The 19,261-nt window shown below is 44.6% G+C and overlaps 2 protein-coding genes across 10 annotated transcripts in view; one reads left to right on the top strand and one right to left on the bottom strand.

The window, feature by feature from the left end:
• The window catches only part of PLAAT3 (phospholipase A and acyltransferase 3), a 369,991-nt gene that overhangs the window by 195,749 nt on the left and 154,981 nt on the right, over positions 1–19,261 (top strand). The gene's annotated exons all lie outside the window — the stretch shown is intronic.
• Positions 1–19,261, bottom strand: part of RTN3 (reticulon 3) — a 74,719-nt gene that overhangs the window by 5,816 nt on the left and 49,642 nt on the right. For all 9 annotated transcript variants that reach the window (XM_050757112.1, XM_050757110.1, XM_050757113.1 and 6 more), the window contains 4 exons: positions 7,848–8,055; positions 1,690–1,828; positions 1,196–1,265; positions 628–674 (listed from right to left, as the gene is read on the bottom strand). In XM_050757112.1, coding sequence (XP_050613069.1) covers positions 628–674; positions 1,196–1,265; positions 1,690–1,828; positions 7,848–8,055 — 464 coding nt within the window. The remainder of the gene's footprint in view (positions 1–627; positions 675–1,195; positions 1,266–1,689; positions 1,829–7,847; positions 8,056–19,261) is intronic.

Here is a 19,261-nt window from a genome sequence, read left to right on the forward strand (position 1 = left end):
TCAAGTAATCTGCCCGCCTTGGTCCCCCAAAGTGTTAGGATTACAAGCGTAAGCCACTGCTCCTGGCCTTTTTGAGACGGTTTCACTCCAAACACCCAGGCTGGAGTGCAATGGCACGATCTCGGATCACTGCAACCTCTGCCTCCCAGGCTCAAGTAGATTCTCCTACCTTAGACTACAGGTGCAGGCCACTGCATCCGGCTAATATTTTTTGTAGAGACAAGGTTTTGCCAGGTTGTCCAGGCTGGTCTTGAACTCCTGGGCTCAAGGGATTGTCCTGCTTCAGCATCCCGAAGTGCTGGGATTACAGGCAAGAGCCACCACCCCTGGCCTAAGCATTTTTTCAACTTATTACTTTTGCATGGAAAATACATCCACATGATTAAAAACTCAAAAGGCACACAGGTATAAAAAGGAAGTTTCTCTTTACTAGTCATCTCTCTCCTAAATATCCAGTTTCTCTCCTTGGAGGAAACTACTGTCACCAGTTTCTTATAGGCACTTGACAAAATTAGATTGTAGAAATAGTTATAAAAAGACTGCTCTGAACATTCAGTGTCTCAAAAATGAATTAAAACTAGTCATACATCAACTGGCACATTTGATTTGGAACAGACAGATGCTTACCTTGTACTTCTCATAGACAATTGGGACACTGAAAACGAGCAGTTCAGCTGTAAGACAGAATCATGGGACATGGCAAGTGTATATGAGAGACAGTCACATCTTAAGACTCAGAGTAACATACACATTTTTCCTCACAAAATACAGGAAAACACAGGTATTCCTCAAAATGAGAAATCCTGGTTAGAGCTCCCAATTAAGACAGCTAATTTAAGGCAGTGTTGAAACAAAACAAAAAAAACCTCTCCAGGTGTACAGGCTATCTTCTTTGTACCACAAATAACAATTTCCAAATTACCAAAATGGTTTCTGTAAGTAAGATCCCCATATTTAAACCAAATCCAGACAACTGTCCTTTGCTTCCAGCTGTTTTGACATTTCTTAATTTATAACTGAGACCATTTCATAAACCTGTGACCACAAAGGCTGGTTCCTCCAGTGCCTACTCCCAGGTCTCTATGGGTCAAGACTGGGAAATGAAGAATGAGTAGAGCCACGCTGGGCATTCTCTTCACTCTTATTCTTACAAACTACTCCAAAGAGTGTGGGCACATTCTCCTTGCCACCTTACCAAGAATTAGAAGGGTGATTCCGTTAAAAACAGCACCAACATAGGTCATCAGCCACATGAAGACAGCCAGCTGGGAAGGCCAATGTCAAAAGTTAAGCAGGAATAACCATAAGGCAAAATTCACATTAACTGATGTCATTCTCCTCCAGCTAATTAAGTCTGCATTAATTTAGTGATGTATGACATGGATAATTTCCAAATGAAGGTTCCCTACTTGTGTTACACATTTGAAGGTATGTGAGTGAAGTCTGTAGTTCTCTGAGGTCCAAAGACTGAAACTGCACTGCTGCCAATTACATCACCTCTCTTCTGATGTTTGTTCCCCAGCAGAAGACTATACCTTTCTCTAGTGACTCCTATCCCATTATAGAATAACTGAGCTAAGCATACGTTCATTTTTGTCTGATAAAATCCTATGTACTGTTTTTCCTCCGAATTATAACCCAGTCCCTGCTTTTTCTGTTTCACCACCAAGAGCTGCAGAAACAACTAACCTTCAAGGAGTCAACCAGATCTTCTACCAGAAAGAGACGAATAATGAGTTTCAGGGCCCTGTTGATGTGCACCATGGCAGCATTCATGTAATTATGGAAAGCTTCCGAGGACAGAGTAATGTCTACATCCAGGTAGGCTCTTCCAGAAGAAGAAACAACAGTCATACATTTGATATGGAAGAAGATTTTGTTAGCATAGTAGTTACTGAGAATGTGAAATTGGTCCCCAGGGTGCATTTTAGAATCTGTAGAAGCATTTTTTTGTCGTCATCAGGTGAGGTGGAGACACACTGTCATTTAGTAGGCAGAGGCAAATATGCCAGATGTCTGCAAAGTATGAAACGGTCATGCACAGTGAAGAGCTATGTTCTGTGTAACTTTTACTACCTCACTGGATATTCATGAAAGTGAATCCATTTATAAATAAGAGCCCAGAACACATAAAAAAAGGTACTTTTTTTTTTTTAAGCAGATTTAACATATCCTGAAGTTTCTAAAACTGTATTTTGTTTATGCTAAAATTTTACTTTTTTTTTTTTTTTTTTTTTAGACGGACTCTCACTCTGTCGCCCAGGCTGGAGTGCAGTGGCTGGATCTCAGCTCACTGTAAGCTCTGCCTCCCAGGTTTACGCCATTCTCCTGCTTCAGCCTCCCGAGTACCTGGGACTACAGGCGCCTGCCACCATGGCCGGCTAGTTTTTTTGTATTTTTTTTAGTAGAGATGGGGTTTCACCATGTTAGCCAGGATGGTCTCGATTTCCTGACCTCGTGATCCACCCGTCTCTGCCTCCCAAAGTGCTGGGATTACAGGCTTGAGCCACCACGCCCGGCACTTTTTTTTTTTTTTTAAACATTTTGGAAAACCACATGTGTATTTGCAATTAAGAGCCCAGAACACATAAAAACAAGGTACTGGTTTTTTTAAGCAGTCTTTTTCTGAGACGGTGTTTCGCTCAGTTGTCCAGGCTGGAGTGCAATGGCACAATCTTGGCTCACTGCAAACTCCGCCTCCCGGGTTCAAGATATTCTCCCACCTCAGCCTCCCGAGTAGCTGGGATTACAGGCACCTGCCACCTTGCATGGCTAATTTTCGTATTTTTAGTAAAGCTGAGGTTTCACCATGTTGGCCGGCTGGTCTTGAACCTCTGACCTCAGGTGATCCACCTACCTCAGCCTCCCAAAGTGCTGGCATTACAGATATGAGCCACCACGCCCAGTCTAGCAGTTTTAAATATCCCAAAGATTCCAAAACTTATTTTGTTTATGCTAAAACTTTACTGTTTTATTTTTTAAAAAACATTTTGGGAAATCACATTTGTATTGGCGATTATACAGGCAGGTGCAAGTATCTGAGTTTTTCTTTTTTTTTTTCTTTTTCTTTTTTTGAGACGGAGTCTTGCTCTGTCACCCAGGCTGGAGTGCAGTGGCGCGATCTCGGCTCACTGCAAGCTCCGCCTCCCGGGTTCAAGCCATTCTCCTACCTCAGCCTTCAGAGTAGCTGGGACTACAGGTGCCCGCCACCATGCCCAGCTAATTTTTTGTATTTTTTAGTAGAGACGGGGTTTCACTGTGTTAGCCAGGATGGTCTCGATCTCCTGACCTTGTGATCTGCTGCCTCCACTTCCCAAAGTGCTGGGATTACCGGCATGAGTCACTGTGCCCGGCCAAGTATCTGACATCTTATGTTTCTTTGCTGTAGTCATGTCTGAGCAATTAAATGCTGACAGACATACTCTTTTATTATAAATGGCTATTTTCACACACCTTAATATCACAATTAGAATCTTTTTTTTTTTTTTTTTTTTTTTTTTTGAGACAGAGTCTTGCTCTGTCGCCAGGCTGGAGTGCAGTGGCAAGATCTTGGCTCACTGCAACCTCCACCTCCTGGGTCGAAGCGATTCTTCTGCCTCAGCCTCCCAAGTAGCTGGGACTACAGGCATGTGCCACCATGCCCAGCTAATTTTTGTACTTTTAGTAGAGACAGGGTTTCATCATGTTGGCCAGGGTGGTCTCGATCTTTTGACCTCGTGATCCACCCACCTTGGCCTCCCAAAGTGCAGGGATTACAGATGTTAGCCACTGTACCCAGCCGGAATCTATTTTTAAAAATTAAAAGAAATTACATGCCACTGTACTCCAGCTTGGGCAACAGAGCAAGAGTCTATGTTAAAATAAATAAATAAATAAAAAACAGTTTTTGGGCTGGGCATGGTGGTTCACACCTGTAATCCCAAAACTTTGGGAGGCTGAGTGGACAGGTCACCTAAGGTCAGGAGTTCAAGACCAGCCTGGCCAACATGGTGAAACCCTGTCTCTACAAAAATACAAAAATTAGCCGGGCATGATGGGAGGTGCCTGTAACCTCAGCTACTTGGGAGCCTGAGGCAGGAGAATTGCTTGAACCTGGGAGGTGGAGGTTGCAGTGAGCAGAGATCATGCCACTGCACTCCAGCCTGGGTGACAGAACAAGGCTCCGTCTCAAAAAAAGAAAAATATTTTTTTAGAGATGGGGTCGTTTGATGTTGCCAAGGCTGGTCTCCAGCTCCTGGCCTCAAACAATCCTCCTGCCTTGTCCTCCCAAAGTGGTAGGATTACAGGCATGAACTACCATCCTTGGCAAACAAAACACTACAAATCTACAACAGTATCAAGCAAAATAAGGGGGTAAAAAAAGAAAAAAAAACTAAGACACCAGAGCTTGTTGCAAAATAGTAACATTTATCTACTCATTCAACAATATTGACTTGTTAAAACTAATTTGCAGCTCACGCCTGTACTCCCCAGTACGTTGGGAGGCTGAGGCAGGAGGATCGTTGAGCCCAGAGTTTGAGACCAGCCTGGGTGACATAGTGAAACTCCATTTTAATAAAAAATTAAAAAAAAATAGCTTGGTGTGGTGGTACATGCCTGTTGTCCCAACTACCTGGGGTGGGGTGGTGGGCTGAGGCAGGAGGATCATCTGAGTCTGGAAGTTCAAGGCTGCAGTGAGCCATGATCACACCACTGCACTACAGCCTGGGTGACAGAGCAAGACCTTTACTTAAAAAACGGCCGGGCATGGTGGCTCAAGCCTGTAATCCCAGCACTTTGGGAGGCTGAGACGGGTGGATCGCGAGGTCGGGAGATCGAGACCATCCTGGCTAACACGGTGAAACCCCGTCTCTACTAAAAAATACAAAAAACTAGCTGGGTGAGGTGGCTGGCGCCTGTAGTCCCAGCTACTCAGGAGGCTGAAGCAGGAGAATGGTGTGAACCCGGGAGGCGGAGCTTGCAGTGAGCTGAGATCCGGCCATTGCACTCCAGCCTGGGCGACAGAGTGAGACTCCGTCTCAAAAAAAAAAAAAAAAAAAAAAAAAAAAAAAAAAGAAAAAACAGGGCCGTGCGCTGTGGCTCACGCCTATAATCCCAGCACTTTGGGAGGCCGAGGTGGGCGGATCACTTGAGGTCAGGGGGTTTGAGAACAGCCTGACCAACATGGTGAAACCCCGTCTCTACTAAAAATGCAAAAATTAGCCAAGTGTGGTAGCAGGCACCTGTAATCCCAGCTACTAGGGAGGTTGAGGCAGAAGGCTGAGGCTGAACCATGAGTCGGAGGTAGTAGTGAGCCGAGATCGTGCCACTGAACTCCAGGCTGGGCAACAAGAATGAAACTCCATCTCGGGGGGAAAAAAAGAAAAAAGAAAAAACATGCCAGTGCAGTGGCTCATGCCTGTAATCCCCGCACTTTGGGAGGCTGAAATGTAAGGATTGCTTGAGCCCAGGAGCTGGTGACCAGCCCAGGCAACACAGCAAGATACTGTCTCAAAATAAATAAATAAATAAAACACAATAAAATAAAGTAAAATAAAAAGAAAAAAACAAAAAACATAATTTGCAATTATTATTATTATTATTTTTTTTTTTTTTTTTTTGAGACGGAGTCTCGCTCTGTCACCCAGGCTGGAGTGCAGTGGCCGGATCTCAGCTCACTGCAAGCTCTGCCTCCCGGGTTCACGCCATTCTCCTGCCTCAGCCTCCCGAGTAGCTGGGACTACAGGCGCCTGCCACCTCGCCCGGCTAAGTTTTTGTATTTTTAGTAGAGACGGGGTTTCACTGTGTTACCCAGGATGGTCTCGATCTCCTGACCTCGTGATCCGCCCGTCTCGGCCTCCCAAAGTGCTGGGATTACAGGCTTGAGCCACCGCGCCCGGCTGCAATTATTATTATACTTTGAGACAGAGTCTCACTCTGTCACCTAGGCTAGAGTGCAGTGGTGGGATCTCCGTTCACTGCAACCTCTGCCTCTGGGTTCAAGCAATTCTCCTGTCTCAGCCTCCCGAGTAGATGGGATTACAAGCGCCTGCAACCGTGTCTGGCTCATTTTTGTAGTTTCAGTAGAGACGAGGTTTCACCATGTTGGCCAGGCTGGTCTTGAACTTCTGACCTCAAGTAATCTGCCTGCCTCAGCCTCCCAAAGTGCTGGGATTACAGGCGTAAGTCACCGTGGCTGAACTGCAATAAATGTTTTAATGCCACATATAGTTGTAAGCTATTCCTTCTATTTTCACCAAGAGAAAATACAATGAGCATAGGTGCGACCAGAAACCTATTCTGTTGTAGTCCTGAGAGGTCACAGCAGGGTCTCCTTCTCTATGAAAAAAGAGCTTTCAAAAAACTGTCATTTGCTCATGTTTTTTTTTTTTTTTTTTTTTTTGAGACGGAGTCTCGCTCTGTCGCCCAGGCTGGAGTGCAGTGGCTCATCTCGGCTCACTGCAAGCTCCGCCTCCCGGGTTCACGCCATTCTCCTGCCTCAGCCTCCCGAATAGCTGGGACTACAGGCGCCCACAACCGCGCCCGGCTAATTTTTTGTATTTTTAGTAGAGACGGGGTTTCACCGTGGTCTCGATCTCCTGACCTTGTGATCCGCCCGCCTCGGCCTCCCAAAGTGTTGGGATTACAGGCGTGAGCCACCGCGCCCGGCTTTTGCTCATGTTAAAGTCAACATTTGTTTATGGGGTAAGATTTTCAAGAGGAAAGTGTGAAGAAAACATTTGTTAAAGTTACAGCACAATCAGAAAAGCTAGAAATTGTATACTAGAAATGTAGTCAGAAGATCTACTGACTTCATTAAGATTCCAGTGTTAAGAAAACTAGTAAGAGATAAGGAGGAAATCAGTAATAAACCAAGAATAAAAACACTGAGTTCTGATATTACCAACAGCACACACTCAATAAGATTTGAAAGTCATTTCAAGTCTTACCCATGTGGGGGTTTAAACATGCACTCAGAACCCCATCTAACTGAGTGCTGCTCTAGGTGCTCTGCTTTCCCTGCCCTGCTCAAGAATTTAGAGTCGCCAGGCGCAGTGGCTCACGCCTGTAATCCCCGCACTTTGGGAGGCCGAGGCGGGCGGATCACGAGGTCAGGAGTTCAAGACCAGCCTGACCAACATGGTGAAACCCTGTCTCTACTAAAACTACAAAAATTAGCCAGGCTTGGTGATGTGTGCCTGTAATCCCAGCTCAGGAGGCCGAGGCAGGAGAATTGCTTGAACCAGGACGGCGGAGGTTGCCATGATCCAGCCTGTTTTTGAGAGACTGTCTCAAAAACAAAACAAAACAAAACAAAACAAAACAAAAACACACAAAAAAACAGCACTTTGGGAGGCCGAGGCAGGCGGAAGTTCGAGGTCAGAAGTTCAAGACCAGCCTGACCAACATGGAGAAACCCCATCTCTACTAAAAATACAAAATTAGCTGGGCGTAGTGGCGCACGCCTGTAATCCCAGCTACTCAGGAGGCTGAGGCAGGAGAATTGCTTGAACCTGGGAGGCAGAGGTTGCAGTAAGCTGATATCGCACCATTGTACTCCAGCCTGGGTAACAAAAGCAATATCCGTCTCAAAAAAAAGAATTTAGGGTCTTCTTTGAAGGACTCCCTTCGGGGACTCCCTCTTTGAACTTCAAGTAGAGCCTCTAATTTGTCAAAAAATTCTTGGCTCCTACCTTGGCCACTTCTTAAGGTGATTTCAAGGTCTCTAGGGGATGCTTCATGCCACCCACCAGCTGCATCAGGCCCCATAATACTTGCTTTTTAGTCAGGTCTGAGTTTTAGACCTATCAGCTTCAGTGAACCCTTCCACTAAAATGCAGAATGTCACTTTTAAGACTTCAACTCACTTGAATGGATGGCCTTCTTCTGACTTCTGTACAGCTTGGATGACGGACTTGTAGATCCTGAAGCTGATGGTGACAGAGAGAAGAGCCAGGATGAGGTAAGAAACCACACTGATGACACTGAAAGCTGCCAGGGAAAGCAGCATGATCAGCGTGGTGCCAAAGACAAACCCAGTCTTCTTCACATCTCTCCAGAAAATCAGATCGTGCACTGACAAAAGAAAAGGGAATATAAATTAGAGGAAATGCCCACAGCTACTATATCTTGCATACCTGTGGAGCCTCACATTAGCACACAAATACAGGTATGCCCCACTTTAAGATAATCTGGCTTTGTTTTTTTAAAGAGATGGTGGTCTCACTATGTCGCCCAGGCTGGCCTGGAACTCTGGGCTCAAGTGATCCTCCTGCCTTCACTTCCTGAGTAGCTGGAACTACAGGTGTGTGCTACTGTACTTGGTTCTAAGAGAATCTTATAAATGAAAATCAAATTATGTCAGGGGTGATAACTCACAAGGCAAAAGGTTCTTCTGCTACTGATTAGGTTTCAGGATAGGATTATAAAAATTTAAGAGCTTATTTCAGCTATGGAAATACACTGGGGTAAAGTGCCATTTACCTTAAATATTTTGGCAGAAAGGATGATAAAGCAGGTGTGGCAAAATCTTGCTGTTAACTAAATTATGCAAACCAGACCTATAAATTAGTTGGGTGAACAGACTATAAAACCAAAGCTAATTTTGCCCCAGTGTATAAATTGGGGCGGGGCAAAGAAAGTGGTAAATAAAAATAGACCAAGCACTATTAGTGCTAGTTACAAAGAAACACCAATCTCGATGTTAATCTGAAAAGAATTCAGGAAGGATTATGTATAGGGGACCATATAATTATCTAAGCCACAATACCCCCTCCTCCCTTTTTTGAGACAGCGTCTCACTCTGTCACCCAGGCTGGAGAGCAGTGGCACTATCATTTCTCAGTGCAGCCTTTAACTCTTGGGTTCAAGCAAACCTCCTACCTCAGCCTCCGAGCAGCTAGGACTACAGGTATGTGCCACCATGTCCAGGTACATTTTATCTTTTTTGTAGAGACAGGGTCTCAATATGTTGCCCAGGCTAGTCTCAAACTCCTGGCTTCAAGCAATCCTCCTGCTGTGGCCTCCCACAGTGCTGTGATGATAGGCATGAGCCACCATGCCTGGCCAAGCTGCAGTACTCTTAAAAAAAGTGAGTGGGGGCCGGGCATGGTGGCTCATGCCTGTAATTCTTGCACTTTGGGAGGCCAAGGCGGGCAGATCACCTGAGGTCAGGAGTTCAAGACCAACCTGGCCAACATGGCGAAAAGCCAGTCTCTACTAAAAATACAAAAACTAGCTGAGCATGGTGGTATGTGCCTGTACTCCCAGCTACTCGGGAGGCTGAGGTGGGAGAATCGCTTGAACCTGGGAAGCGGAGGCTGTAGTCAGCCGAGATCGCGCCATTACATTCCAGCCTAGGTGACAGAATAAAACTTTGTCTCAAAAAAAAAAAAAAAAGAAAAAAGTGAGTGGGGCTGGCAGGGTGCAGTGGTTCACACCTGTGATCCCAGCACTTTGGGAGGCCGAGGCAAGCAGATCACTTGAGGCCAGGAGTTCAAGACCAGACTGGCCAACATGGTGAGACCCCTGTCTCTACTGAAAATACAAAAAAATACCTGGGCGTGGTGGTGCACGCTTGTAATCTCAGCTACTTGGGAAGCTGAGGCACGAGAAATCACTTGAACCTGGGAGGTGGAGGCTGCAGTAAGCCAACATCGTGCCACTGTACTCCAGCCTGGGTGACAGAATGAGACTCTTTCAAAAGTGAGTGGGGCACTATTAATAATTATGTCAGGAAAAGAGTTTAAGTAGAAGTATTTCGATTTTCCCAGTTTGGAAGTCCCCAACTGTAAGATCCAGTTGCCCAGGATGGTCCTGGTTTAAAGACACCTCTAAATCTCTGAGTGGCAGCTGCCAGCAATCACCTCCAATCTAGCAGTGACATTACTTTTATTTTTATTTTTTTGAGACAGAGTCAGGGTTTCACCATATTGGCCAGGCTGGTCTCGAACTCCTGACTTCTAGTGATCTGCCCGCCTCGGCATCCCAAAGCGTTGGGATTATAGGCATGAGCCTCTGCATGTGGTGGCCATTACCTTTTGCGTATTTGTCTATGAAGGCTAATTTCACCATGAATATCTAGAGGACTTTCCTCCCAGCCACTACCTGCTCTCAAAAAGAGCAAGGGCTTTGGAGTTGGAGTGACATGAGTTTGAGTCCTGGTAATTTCTCACTATATTACTTGAACCTTTCATTTCCTCATCTGAAAAATGAAGAAAATGAAATCTACTTCCTAGAGTTTAAGGAATAAAGAAGGCTAAGACACTGTAAATGACATGCAGTAAATACTTTAACCATAATCCAAATAAGGTTAGCTGAAAAGACTGATTTGGGATAAAACGAACCTGGGTGTGATTCAAGTTGTCTTGTGGGTACCTAGTTCTTCCCCACATCCAGCTATACAGCTCTCTTCTGAAACCATTTCTTTGAAGACTAACCTTCCTAGATCCAAAGAACCTTAACTTGAAACCAATAAAACACTAAAAATATGCTGTTGTATATAAGAAGTAATCACTGGTTCAAAGAGTCTGGCTAAGGGATGCAACGTACTAGGAGAAAGAGAAGGTATTATGACTCCTGATGGAACATGAGAGGCCCAGATAGTGATGCTGCAAAGGAGACAAAGAATTGGGAGGCAACTCAGGCTCACTTGATTGAACTAAGAGATTGAACAGAAGAACTTAATAGAATGCTGCCTACTTAAAAGTGAATTCCTATAAGCAGGAGAATTCCTATAGTCAGAGTTCAAGTATATACATGTTAGAGCTCATATAACTACAGGAACAGTTTCAACATAGAAGGCTTAGAGGGCCAACGTCATCAGTAGTAGAACAAACCGATACCATATGCCTCCGGACATAGTGCATGCACTGAGAAAGACACAACATCACTTCTATGGTATTCCCGCCCAAAATACGTAACCTGCATCTAATAAGAAAACACCAGACAAACCCAGATTGAGAAATATTCTACAAAACTGGCCCGTAGTCTTCAAAAATGTCAATGGTATGAAAGACAGAGAAAGACTGAGGAACTTCTTTTAATCTTAATTCTCAGATTAAAGCAGAGTAAGGAGATGGGACGAGGCACAAAGTGTGATCCTAGATTGGACTCTGGAAAAGGGGTAAATACAGCTATAAATATATCATTGGTATAACTGACAAAATTTAAATGTGGACTATGTAATTGATAAAAGTACTGTTATCAATGTTTAATTTCCTAATTACTGTTAAATTTCTTTAATAACTTCCGTTGATTATGTAAAACAAAGATGTTTTGTTCAAAGGAAACACACTCCAAAGCAGGGGTAAAGAGGCAGAACGTTTGCAATCAGCTCTCAAATGGTTCAGGAAAAAAACATCTATCTATACTGAGAGGGAGGGGGGGATAATGCACATGTGGCCAAATGTTAACAATTGGTGAACCAGAGTGAAGATTATACAGGATTTCCTTGTAGCACAATTGTAATTCTTCTACACATTCAAAATATTTGAAAGACAGGAAGAGAAAGCTTAGAGAATAAGGCTGGGACCCAGAGAGAAAAGGATGTGTCAGAGAAGGAAAAGGGATAAAGACGACACGTGCCTAGATGTAAATCAGAAGTGTCTACCTTTAGGCCGGGTGCGGTGGGTCATGCTTGTAAACCCAGCACTTTGGGAGGCCAAGGTGGGTGGATCATTTGCGGTTAGGAGTTCGAAACCAGCCTGGCCAACATGGCGAAACCCCATCTCTACTAAAAATACAAAAATTAGCCAGGTGTCGTGGCGCGTGCCTGTACTCCCAGCTACTCAGAAGGTTGAGGCAGGAGAATCGCTTGAACCTGGGAGGCAGAGGTTGCAGTGAGCTGAGATCGCACCATTGCATTCCAGCCTGGGTGAAAGAGTGAGACTCTGTCTCAAAAAAAACCTTTGTGCAAATTAGAAAAAGTCACCCTGTCCTCATGCATGTTACTGCCATCTGCTGGAAAACTCTTAAGAAATATTCAAACCTACAAAGATAACAAAGGTAGATAGTGCCCCTAGATGTGTACAGTAAACAACCTGTATAATAGTATAGGCCCTGGGCTCAGTCTTAAGATAAATGGTGGAATTATGGTCTGGGATAGAAAGGGGACATAGTGACTGAAGAGAGGAAAACAGAGGAAGAGTTTGGAAAAGATGGTTCAACACATAAACCTCTGTCTGGAATGCTCTTCCCCAACTCCCCATTGCTTGCTTCTTTACTTTTCAGGTCTTAGTGCAGGGCTACTTCCTCAGACACTGCCCAGCCTAACAACCACTTGATTTGTAGCAGGCTCTTCACAGCTGTTACTGAATGCTTAAACATGGGGCCAAGCTAATGACCAAAAGACAACAAAACAATTTATTTCCTAATAATTCCCCTTAAACTAGTCAAGTTTTTGCACATGACTCTATTGACCACAGAAGACTAAGGATTCCAAGTATAGAACACCAAAGGAAGGAAACTGGCATGATTTTTGGAAACATTTCCCTCTATAATACCTTGGGGGAGAAGAAGATTAAAAATACGAAAAAAAGTGAGAAATGAGGCAGTTGCTAATAGTTTAAAATGTGAAGCCACTAGACTTACACTAGTTCTAGTGTGTATTTCATAACCAGCAAGAGGCTGCATGGCTTGCGTCCATGAAATTTTCTTTTCTTTTCTTTTTTTAGACAAGGTCTGGCTGTATCGCCCAGGCTGGAGAGAAGTGGCACAATCTTGGCCCATTGCAACCTCTGCCTCCTGGACTCAAGCTATCCTCCCATCTCAGCCTCCCAAGTAGCTAGGACTATAGGCATGCACCACCATGCCCAGTTGATTTTTCTGTTTTTTGTAGAGACGGGGTTTTGTCATGTTGCCCATGTTGGTCTCAAACTCATGGACTCAAACAATGCACTGGCCTTGGCCTCCCAAAGTGCTGGGATTACAGGCGTGAGTCACAGCGACTGGCAGAAACTTTCTTTTCATTCTCTTTTATTTTCTTTTTATTTTATTTTTTTGAGACGGAGTCTCACTCTGTCGCCCAGGCTGGAGTGCAGTGGCGCGATCTCTACTCACTGCAAGCTCTGCCTCCCAGGTTCACACCATTCTCCTGCCTCAGTCTCCCGAGTAGCTAGGACTACAGGCGCCCGCCACCTCGCCCGGCTAGTTTTTTTGTATTTTTTAGTAGAGACGGGGTTTCACCGTGTTAGCCAGGATGGTCTCGATCTCCCGACCTCGTGATCCGCCCGTCTCGGCCTCCCAAAGTGCTGGGATTACAGGCTTGAGCCACCGTGCCTGGCCCATAACTACTTTTTAAAACAGGAAATTATTTATCTTTTAATGTGTTATCTTTCCTTCCTTTCCCACCTTTTTAATTTTTTTTTATTTTTTGAGACAGAGTCTCACCTTGTCGCCAGGTTGGAGTGCAATGGCATGGTCTCGGCTCACTGCAACCTCCACCTCCCGGGTTCAAGAGATTCTCCTGCCTCGGCCTTTGACCGGCTGACATTACAGGCGCCTGCCACCACGCCCGGCTAATTTTTTGTATTTTTATTAGGGACAGGGTTTCACCATGTTGGCCAGGCTGCTCTCGAACTCCTGACCTCGTGATCCGCCTGCCTTGGCCTCCCAAAGCACTGAAATTACAGGCATGAGCCACCGTACCCGGCCCCTTTCCCACCTTTACCTTCCTTCATCAAGTTTTTGTTTGTTTTTTGAGACAGAGTCTCAGTCTGTTGCCCAGGCTGGAGTGCAATGGCGAGATCTCGGCTCACTACAACCTCTGCCTCCCGAGTTCAAGTAATTCTCCTGCCTCAGCTTCCTGAGTAGCTGGGATTACAGGCGCGCACCACCACGCCCAGATAATTTTTTGTATTTTTAGTAGAGATGGGGTTTCACCATGTTGGCCAGGCTGGTCTCGAACTCCGGACCTCAGATGATCTGCCCGCCTCAGCCTCCCAAAGTGCTGGGATTGTAGGCACGAGCCACTTGACATTTGTGCCCAGCTTGCGAAAATTCTTAACAAAAATTTAGCAAACCAAACACAACAATAAACACAATACTATTACATCATGACTGAGGTGTTTCTTTTGAAAAAATACAGGATTGGCTTAACATTCAATAATCAAAATATTCTCCATTTTAAAGAATTCCACCAAGGAAGAATTCCATAATTCACCATATTAACAACTAAAAAAGAAAAACCATATGATCATCTCAAAAGATACAGAAAAAAAGCATTTGAGAAAATCCAACATTCATTCTTGATTTTAAAATCTCAGGAAACTAGGGAAGGGAAATCCCTCAACTTGAAAAAGGGAATCTACCGGTAACTTACAGCAAACATCATGCTCACTGAAAGAAGGCAAGAAGTTCTCTCTGCCACTACTCCTGTTTAACACTGTATTAAAGGTTCTAGCCAGTTCAGTAAGTCAAGAAAAACAGCCTGGGCGCGGCGGCTCACGCCTGTAATCCTAGCATTTTGGGAGGCCGAGGCAGATGGATCACCTGAGGTCAGGGGTTCGAGACTAGCCTGACCAACATGGTGAAACCCTGTCTCTACTAAAAATACAAATAAATAAATAAATAAATAAAAAATTAGCTGGGTGTAGGGCTAGGCGCGGTGGCTTACGACTGCAATCCTAGCACTTTGGGAGGCTGAGGTGGGTGGATCACCTTAGGTCAGGAGTTCAAGACCTGCCTGGCCAACATGGTGAAACACTGTCTCTACTGAAAATACAAAACAAAGGCCAGGTGCGGTGGCTCACGCTGGTAATCCCAACACTTTGGGAGGCTGAGGTGAGTGGATCACCTGAGGTCAGGAGTTCAAGACCAGCCTGGCCAACATGGCGAATCCCTGTCTCTACTAAAAATATAAAAATTAGCTGGGCATGGTGGCATGTGCCTGTAATCCCAGCTACTAGCGGGGCTGAGGCAGGAGGATCACTTGAACCTGGGAGGCGAAGGTTGCAGTGAGCCAAGATCGTGCCACAACACTCCAGCCTGAGCAACAGAGCAAGACTCCATCTAAAACAAACAAACAAACAAACATTGCCGGGAGTGGTGCTGGGCGCCTGTAATCCCAGCTACTCAGGAGGCTGAGGCAGAAGCATCACTTGAACCCAGAAGGCGTGGCCGCAGTGACTTGAGATCACGCCACTGCACTCCAACCTGGATGACAGAGTAAGACTCCATATCAGGGGAAAAAAAAAAAAAAAAAATCAGCTGGGCGTCATGGCATGCTACTGTAGTCCCAGCTGCTAGGGAGCCTGAGGCAGGAGAATTGCTTGAAACCAGGAGGCGAGGTTGCAGTGAGCTGAGGTCACACCACTTCACTCCAGCCTGGGCAAAAGAGCGAAACTGTCAAAAACAAAAACAAAAACAAAAACAAATAGGCATTCAGATAGGAAAGTAGTGAAACTGTCCTTATTCACGAATGGCATGATTGCCTATGCGGAAAATCTGATGGAATCCATAAAAAAAAAAGCTACTAGGACCAGGCGCGGTGGCTCATGACTGTAATCCCAGCACTTTGGGAGGCCGAGGCGGGTGGATCACGAGGTCAGGAGATCAAGACCATCCTGGCTAACACGGTGAAACCCCATCTCTACTAAAAATATAAAAACAAAATTAGCTGGGTGTGGTGACGGGCACCTGTAGTTCCAGCTACTCGGGAGACTGAGATGGGAGAATGGCATGAACCCAGGAGGCAGAGCTTGCAGTGAGCTGAGATCCCGCCACTACACTCCAGCCCGGGTGACAGAGTGAGACTCCGTCTCAAAACAAACAAACAAACAAAAAACTACTAGAACTAATAAATGAGTTTAGGAAGATTGCATAATACAAAGCTAACATACAAAATCAATCTTATTTCCATATATTAGTATTAACCAGTCAGAAACTGAATTTAAAAATAACATTTAAAATAGTGTAAAAAACAAATTAAATAGTATAAAAATATAAAATACTGGCCGGGTACGGTGGCTCACACCTGTAATCCCAACACTTTGGGAGGCCGAGGCGGGTGGATCACAAGGTCAGGAGATCGAGACCATCCTGGCTAACATAGTGAAACCCCGTCTTTACTAAAAATACAAAACATTAGCCGGGTGTGGTGGTGGGCACCTGTAGTCCCAGCTACTTGGTAGGCTGAGGCAGGAGAATGGCGTGAACCTGGGAGGCGGAGCTTGCAGTGAGCTGAGATACACCACTGCGCTCAAGCCTGGGTGACAGAGCAAGACTCCGTCTAAAACAAAAAAACAAAAAAACAAAAAAACAAAAAAACAAAAAAACAAAACAAAACAAAAAAAACCTAGAAGAGCCGAAACAACTTTGAAAAATAAAGTTGGAAGATTCACACAACCTGATTTTAAATATAAAGCTACCATTATCAATATGCTGTAGTACTGGCCAAAAGATAATAGAACAATAGAACGGTACAGAAAATCCAGAAATAGACATTTGTGCATTAAGAGATGTTTAAAGATTATTTCAGGCCGGGTGCAGTGGCTCATGCCTGTAATCCCAGCACTTTGGGAGGCTGAGGTGGGAAGATCACCTGAGGTCACAAGTTCGAGACCAGCCTGGCCAACATAGCAAAACCCCATCTCTACTAAAAATACAAAAGTTAGCTGGGCATGGTGGTGTATACCTGTAGTTTCAGCTACTGGGGAGGCTGAGGCAGTAGAATCACTTGAACCCGGGAGGCGGAGGTTGCAGTGAGCTGAGATCATGCCACTGCATTCCAGCCTGGGCAACAGAATGAGAAGCTGTTTCAAAAAAAAAAAATAAATGCTGGGCATGGTGGCTCACGCCTGAATTCCAGCACTTTGGGAAGCTGGGGCGGGTGGATCACTTAAGGTCAGGAATTTGGGACCAGCCTGGCTAACATGATGAAACCCCCTCTCTACTAAAAATACAAAATTAGCCAGGCGTGGTGGCACAGGCCTGTAGCCCTAGCTACTCAGGAGGCTGAGGCACGAAAATCGATTGAACCCAGGAGGCGGAGGTTGCAGTGAGTCGAGATCAAGCCACCGCACTGCAGCCTGGGTGACAAGAGCGAAACTCTATCTCAAAAATACTACTACTAATAAATAAAAATAAAATAAAATATAATAAAGATTATTTCACCCCTTAATGCTTCCTAGTTTCCACTTGGCCATGGTTCCCTATCTAGTAAAACTCTTTATCCCCAGCTTTAGAGTTAGTATAGCATAGAAATGACTCTGGCTCTAGAACGCCTGGGTTTGTATCCTCTTCCATTTGCTAGCTCTGTGATTTTGGACAAGACACTCAATCTCTCTGTGCATCAGGTTCCTCATTTGTAAAATAGGATAATACAATATCAACTTCATAGGGATGTTGCCAGGATTAAGTGGATTAATGTGTAGAAGTGCTCAGAATACTGTTGATTAGATAGTAACACAATGTTAGCTATTATTATTCATTTGACTGCCAACCTCTGCTACAATTGTAACAGAAAATTTAAAAATTGAAGTTAAAGTCAGCTACAGAGCAACAAGATTTTTTCCTTTCCTCTTTGTTGCCAGTAAGATACAAAGAAATTAAAGGTGGCTCATGACTGTAATCCCAGCACTTTGGGAAGTGGAGGTTGGAAGATCGCTTGAATTCCAAGAGTTTGAGACCAGCCTGGGCAACACAGTGAGACCCTATCTCTATTAAAAGAAAAAAAAAAAAAAGGCCAGGCGCGGTGGCTCATGCCTGTTATCCTAGCACTTTAGGAAGCCAAGGTGGATGGATCACGAGGTCAGGAGTTTGAGACCACCCAGGCCAACATAGTGAAACCCCGTCTCTACTAAAAATACAAAAAAAACCAAAAAATTAGCCGGGCATGGTGGCGGGCACCTTAGTCCCAGCTACTTGGGAGGCTGAGGCAGGAGAATCACTTGAACCTGGCGAGTGGAGGTTGCAGTGAGCCGAGATTACGCTGCTGCACTCTAGCCTGGGTGAGAGTGAGAATCCGTCTCAAAAAAAAAAAAAAAAAAAAAAAAAAAAAACTAAGATGGGGAGGTTAGAAGGGGCCTTATTAGCCAAATCTATTTTATGTATCAAATTTCCATATAAACCTTTCTATGAAAAAGTGCTGCACTATCAGAACTATGATGAAATAGAGTGGTCTGTAAATGATATACAGAGACAGAGAACCAGGAGATAAAGGCAGTATAATACATCACCTATGGGGCAGACCAGACCAACACAGAGTATAGATTTGTAGGTGGTAATTTGAAGCTACAGAAAAAGAAGAGATCACTTTGAGGCATCTCAACCCCTCAAATTCTACATATCAAAGAAAACATCATTTTTGACTGACACTCTTCCCTGATCAGAAAATAGTTCTACCCTGTAATCCCAGCACTTTGGGAGGCCGAGACGGGTGGATCACGAAGTCAGGAGATCGAGACCATCCTGGCTAACACGGTGAAACCCCGTCTCTACTAAAAAAAAATACAAAAAAATTAGCCGGGCGAGGTGGCGGGCGCCTGTAGTCCCAGCTACTGGGGAGGCTGAGGCAGGAGAATGGCATGAACCCGGGAGGCGGAGCTTGCAGTGAGCCGAGATCGCGCCACTGCACTCCAGCCTGGGCGACAGAGCGAGACTCTGTCTCAAAAAAAAAAAAAAAAAAAAAAAAAAAAAAGAAAATAGTTCTACCATCCACCCAGAAACCCAAGACAAATACAGAAATAGGGTTCACTCTTCCTTCTCCCTCATCAACTACACTCAAACATCAGGACTGGTTGCAGTCTTTTTGAATCTATCAGAAAAAAATAAAATCTTCTGATTAAGTGAAGAGTCTTAAACATTTTTAGGTCTTAAATTTACCTTCTATGAGCAGACTCTAGAGAAGACTGTCCAAGTCAGTGACTCTCAGCTGCGTGTGAGATGGGACAAAGGTTGTGGGATGGGGAGTAGATCCTGACTCCTGATGGCGCATATCACCTTTTTCAAGCTATGGGCAAATTATTGCTTGATTCTGATATGTGTCAGGTAGAGAATCACTACTGGAGAGAGCCACTGACACAGACAGGGAATGTCCTTTTCTTTGGGTGTGCTATGTGTATCTTGGGTGTTCTAAAACAGAAGAGAATTGTGAGGCAATGGGCTAACAAACTGCTACACTAGTACGCAACCTTATAGAGACAGATCGAAGCCTTGGCTAGTCTCTTCCTAAAGTCCTACAGGGAAGTGACCCAATCTAGTTCAAAAGGTACTGGAAAAATAAAAAGCCAAAAGCTCTCAAAAGAATGAAGTCAATGTTCCCTTACTTTTCAGGTTATAACTT

Source organism: Macaca thibetana, chromosome 14 (genome assembly GCF_024542745.1).
Source record: "Macaca thibetana thibetana isolate TM-01 chromosome 14, ASM2454274v1, whole genome shotgun sequence".
Classification (NCBI taxonomy): domain Eukaryota; kingdom Metazoa; phylum Chordata; class Mammalia; order Primates; family Cercopithecidae; genus Macaca; species Macaca thibetana.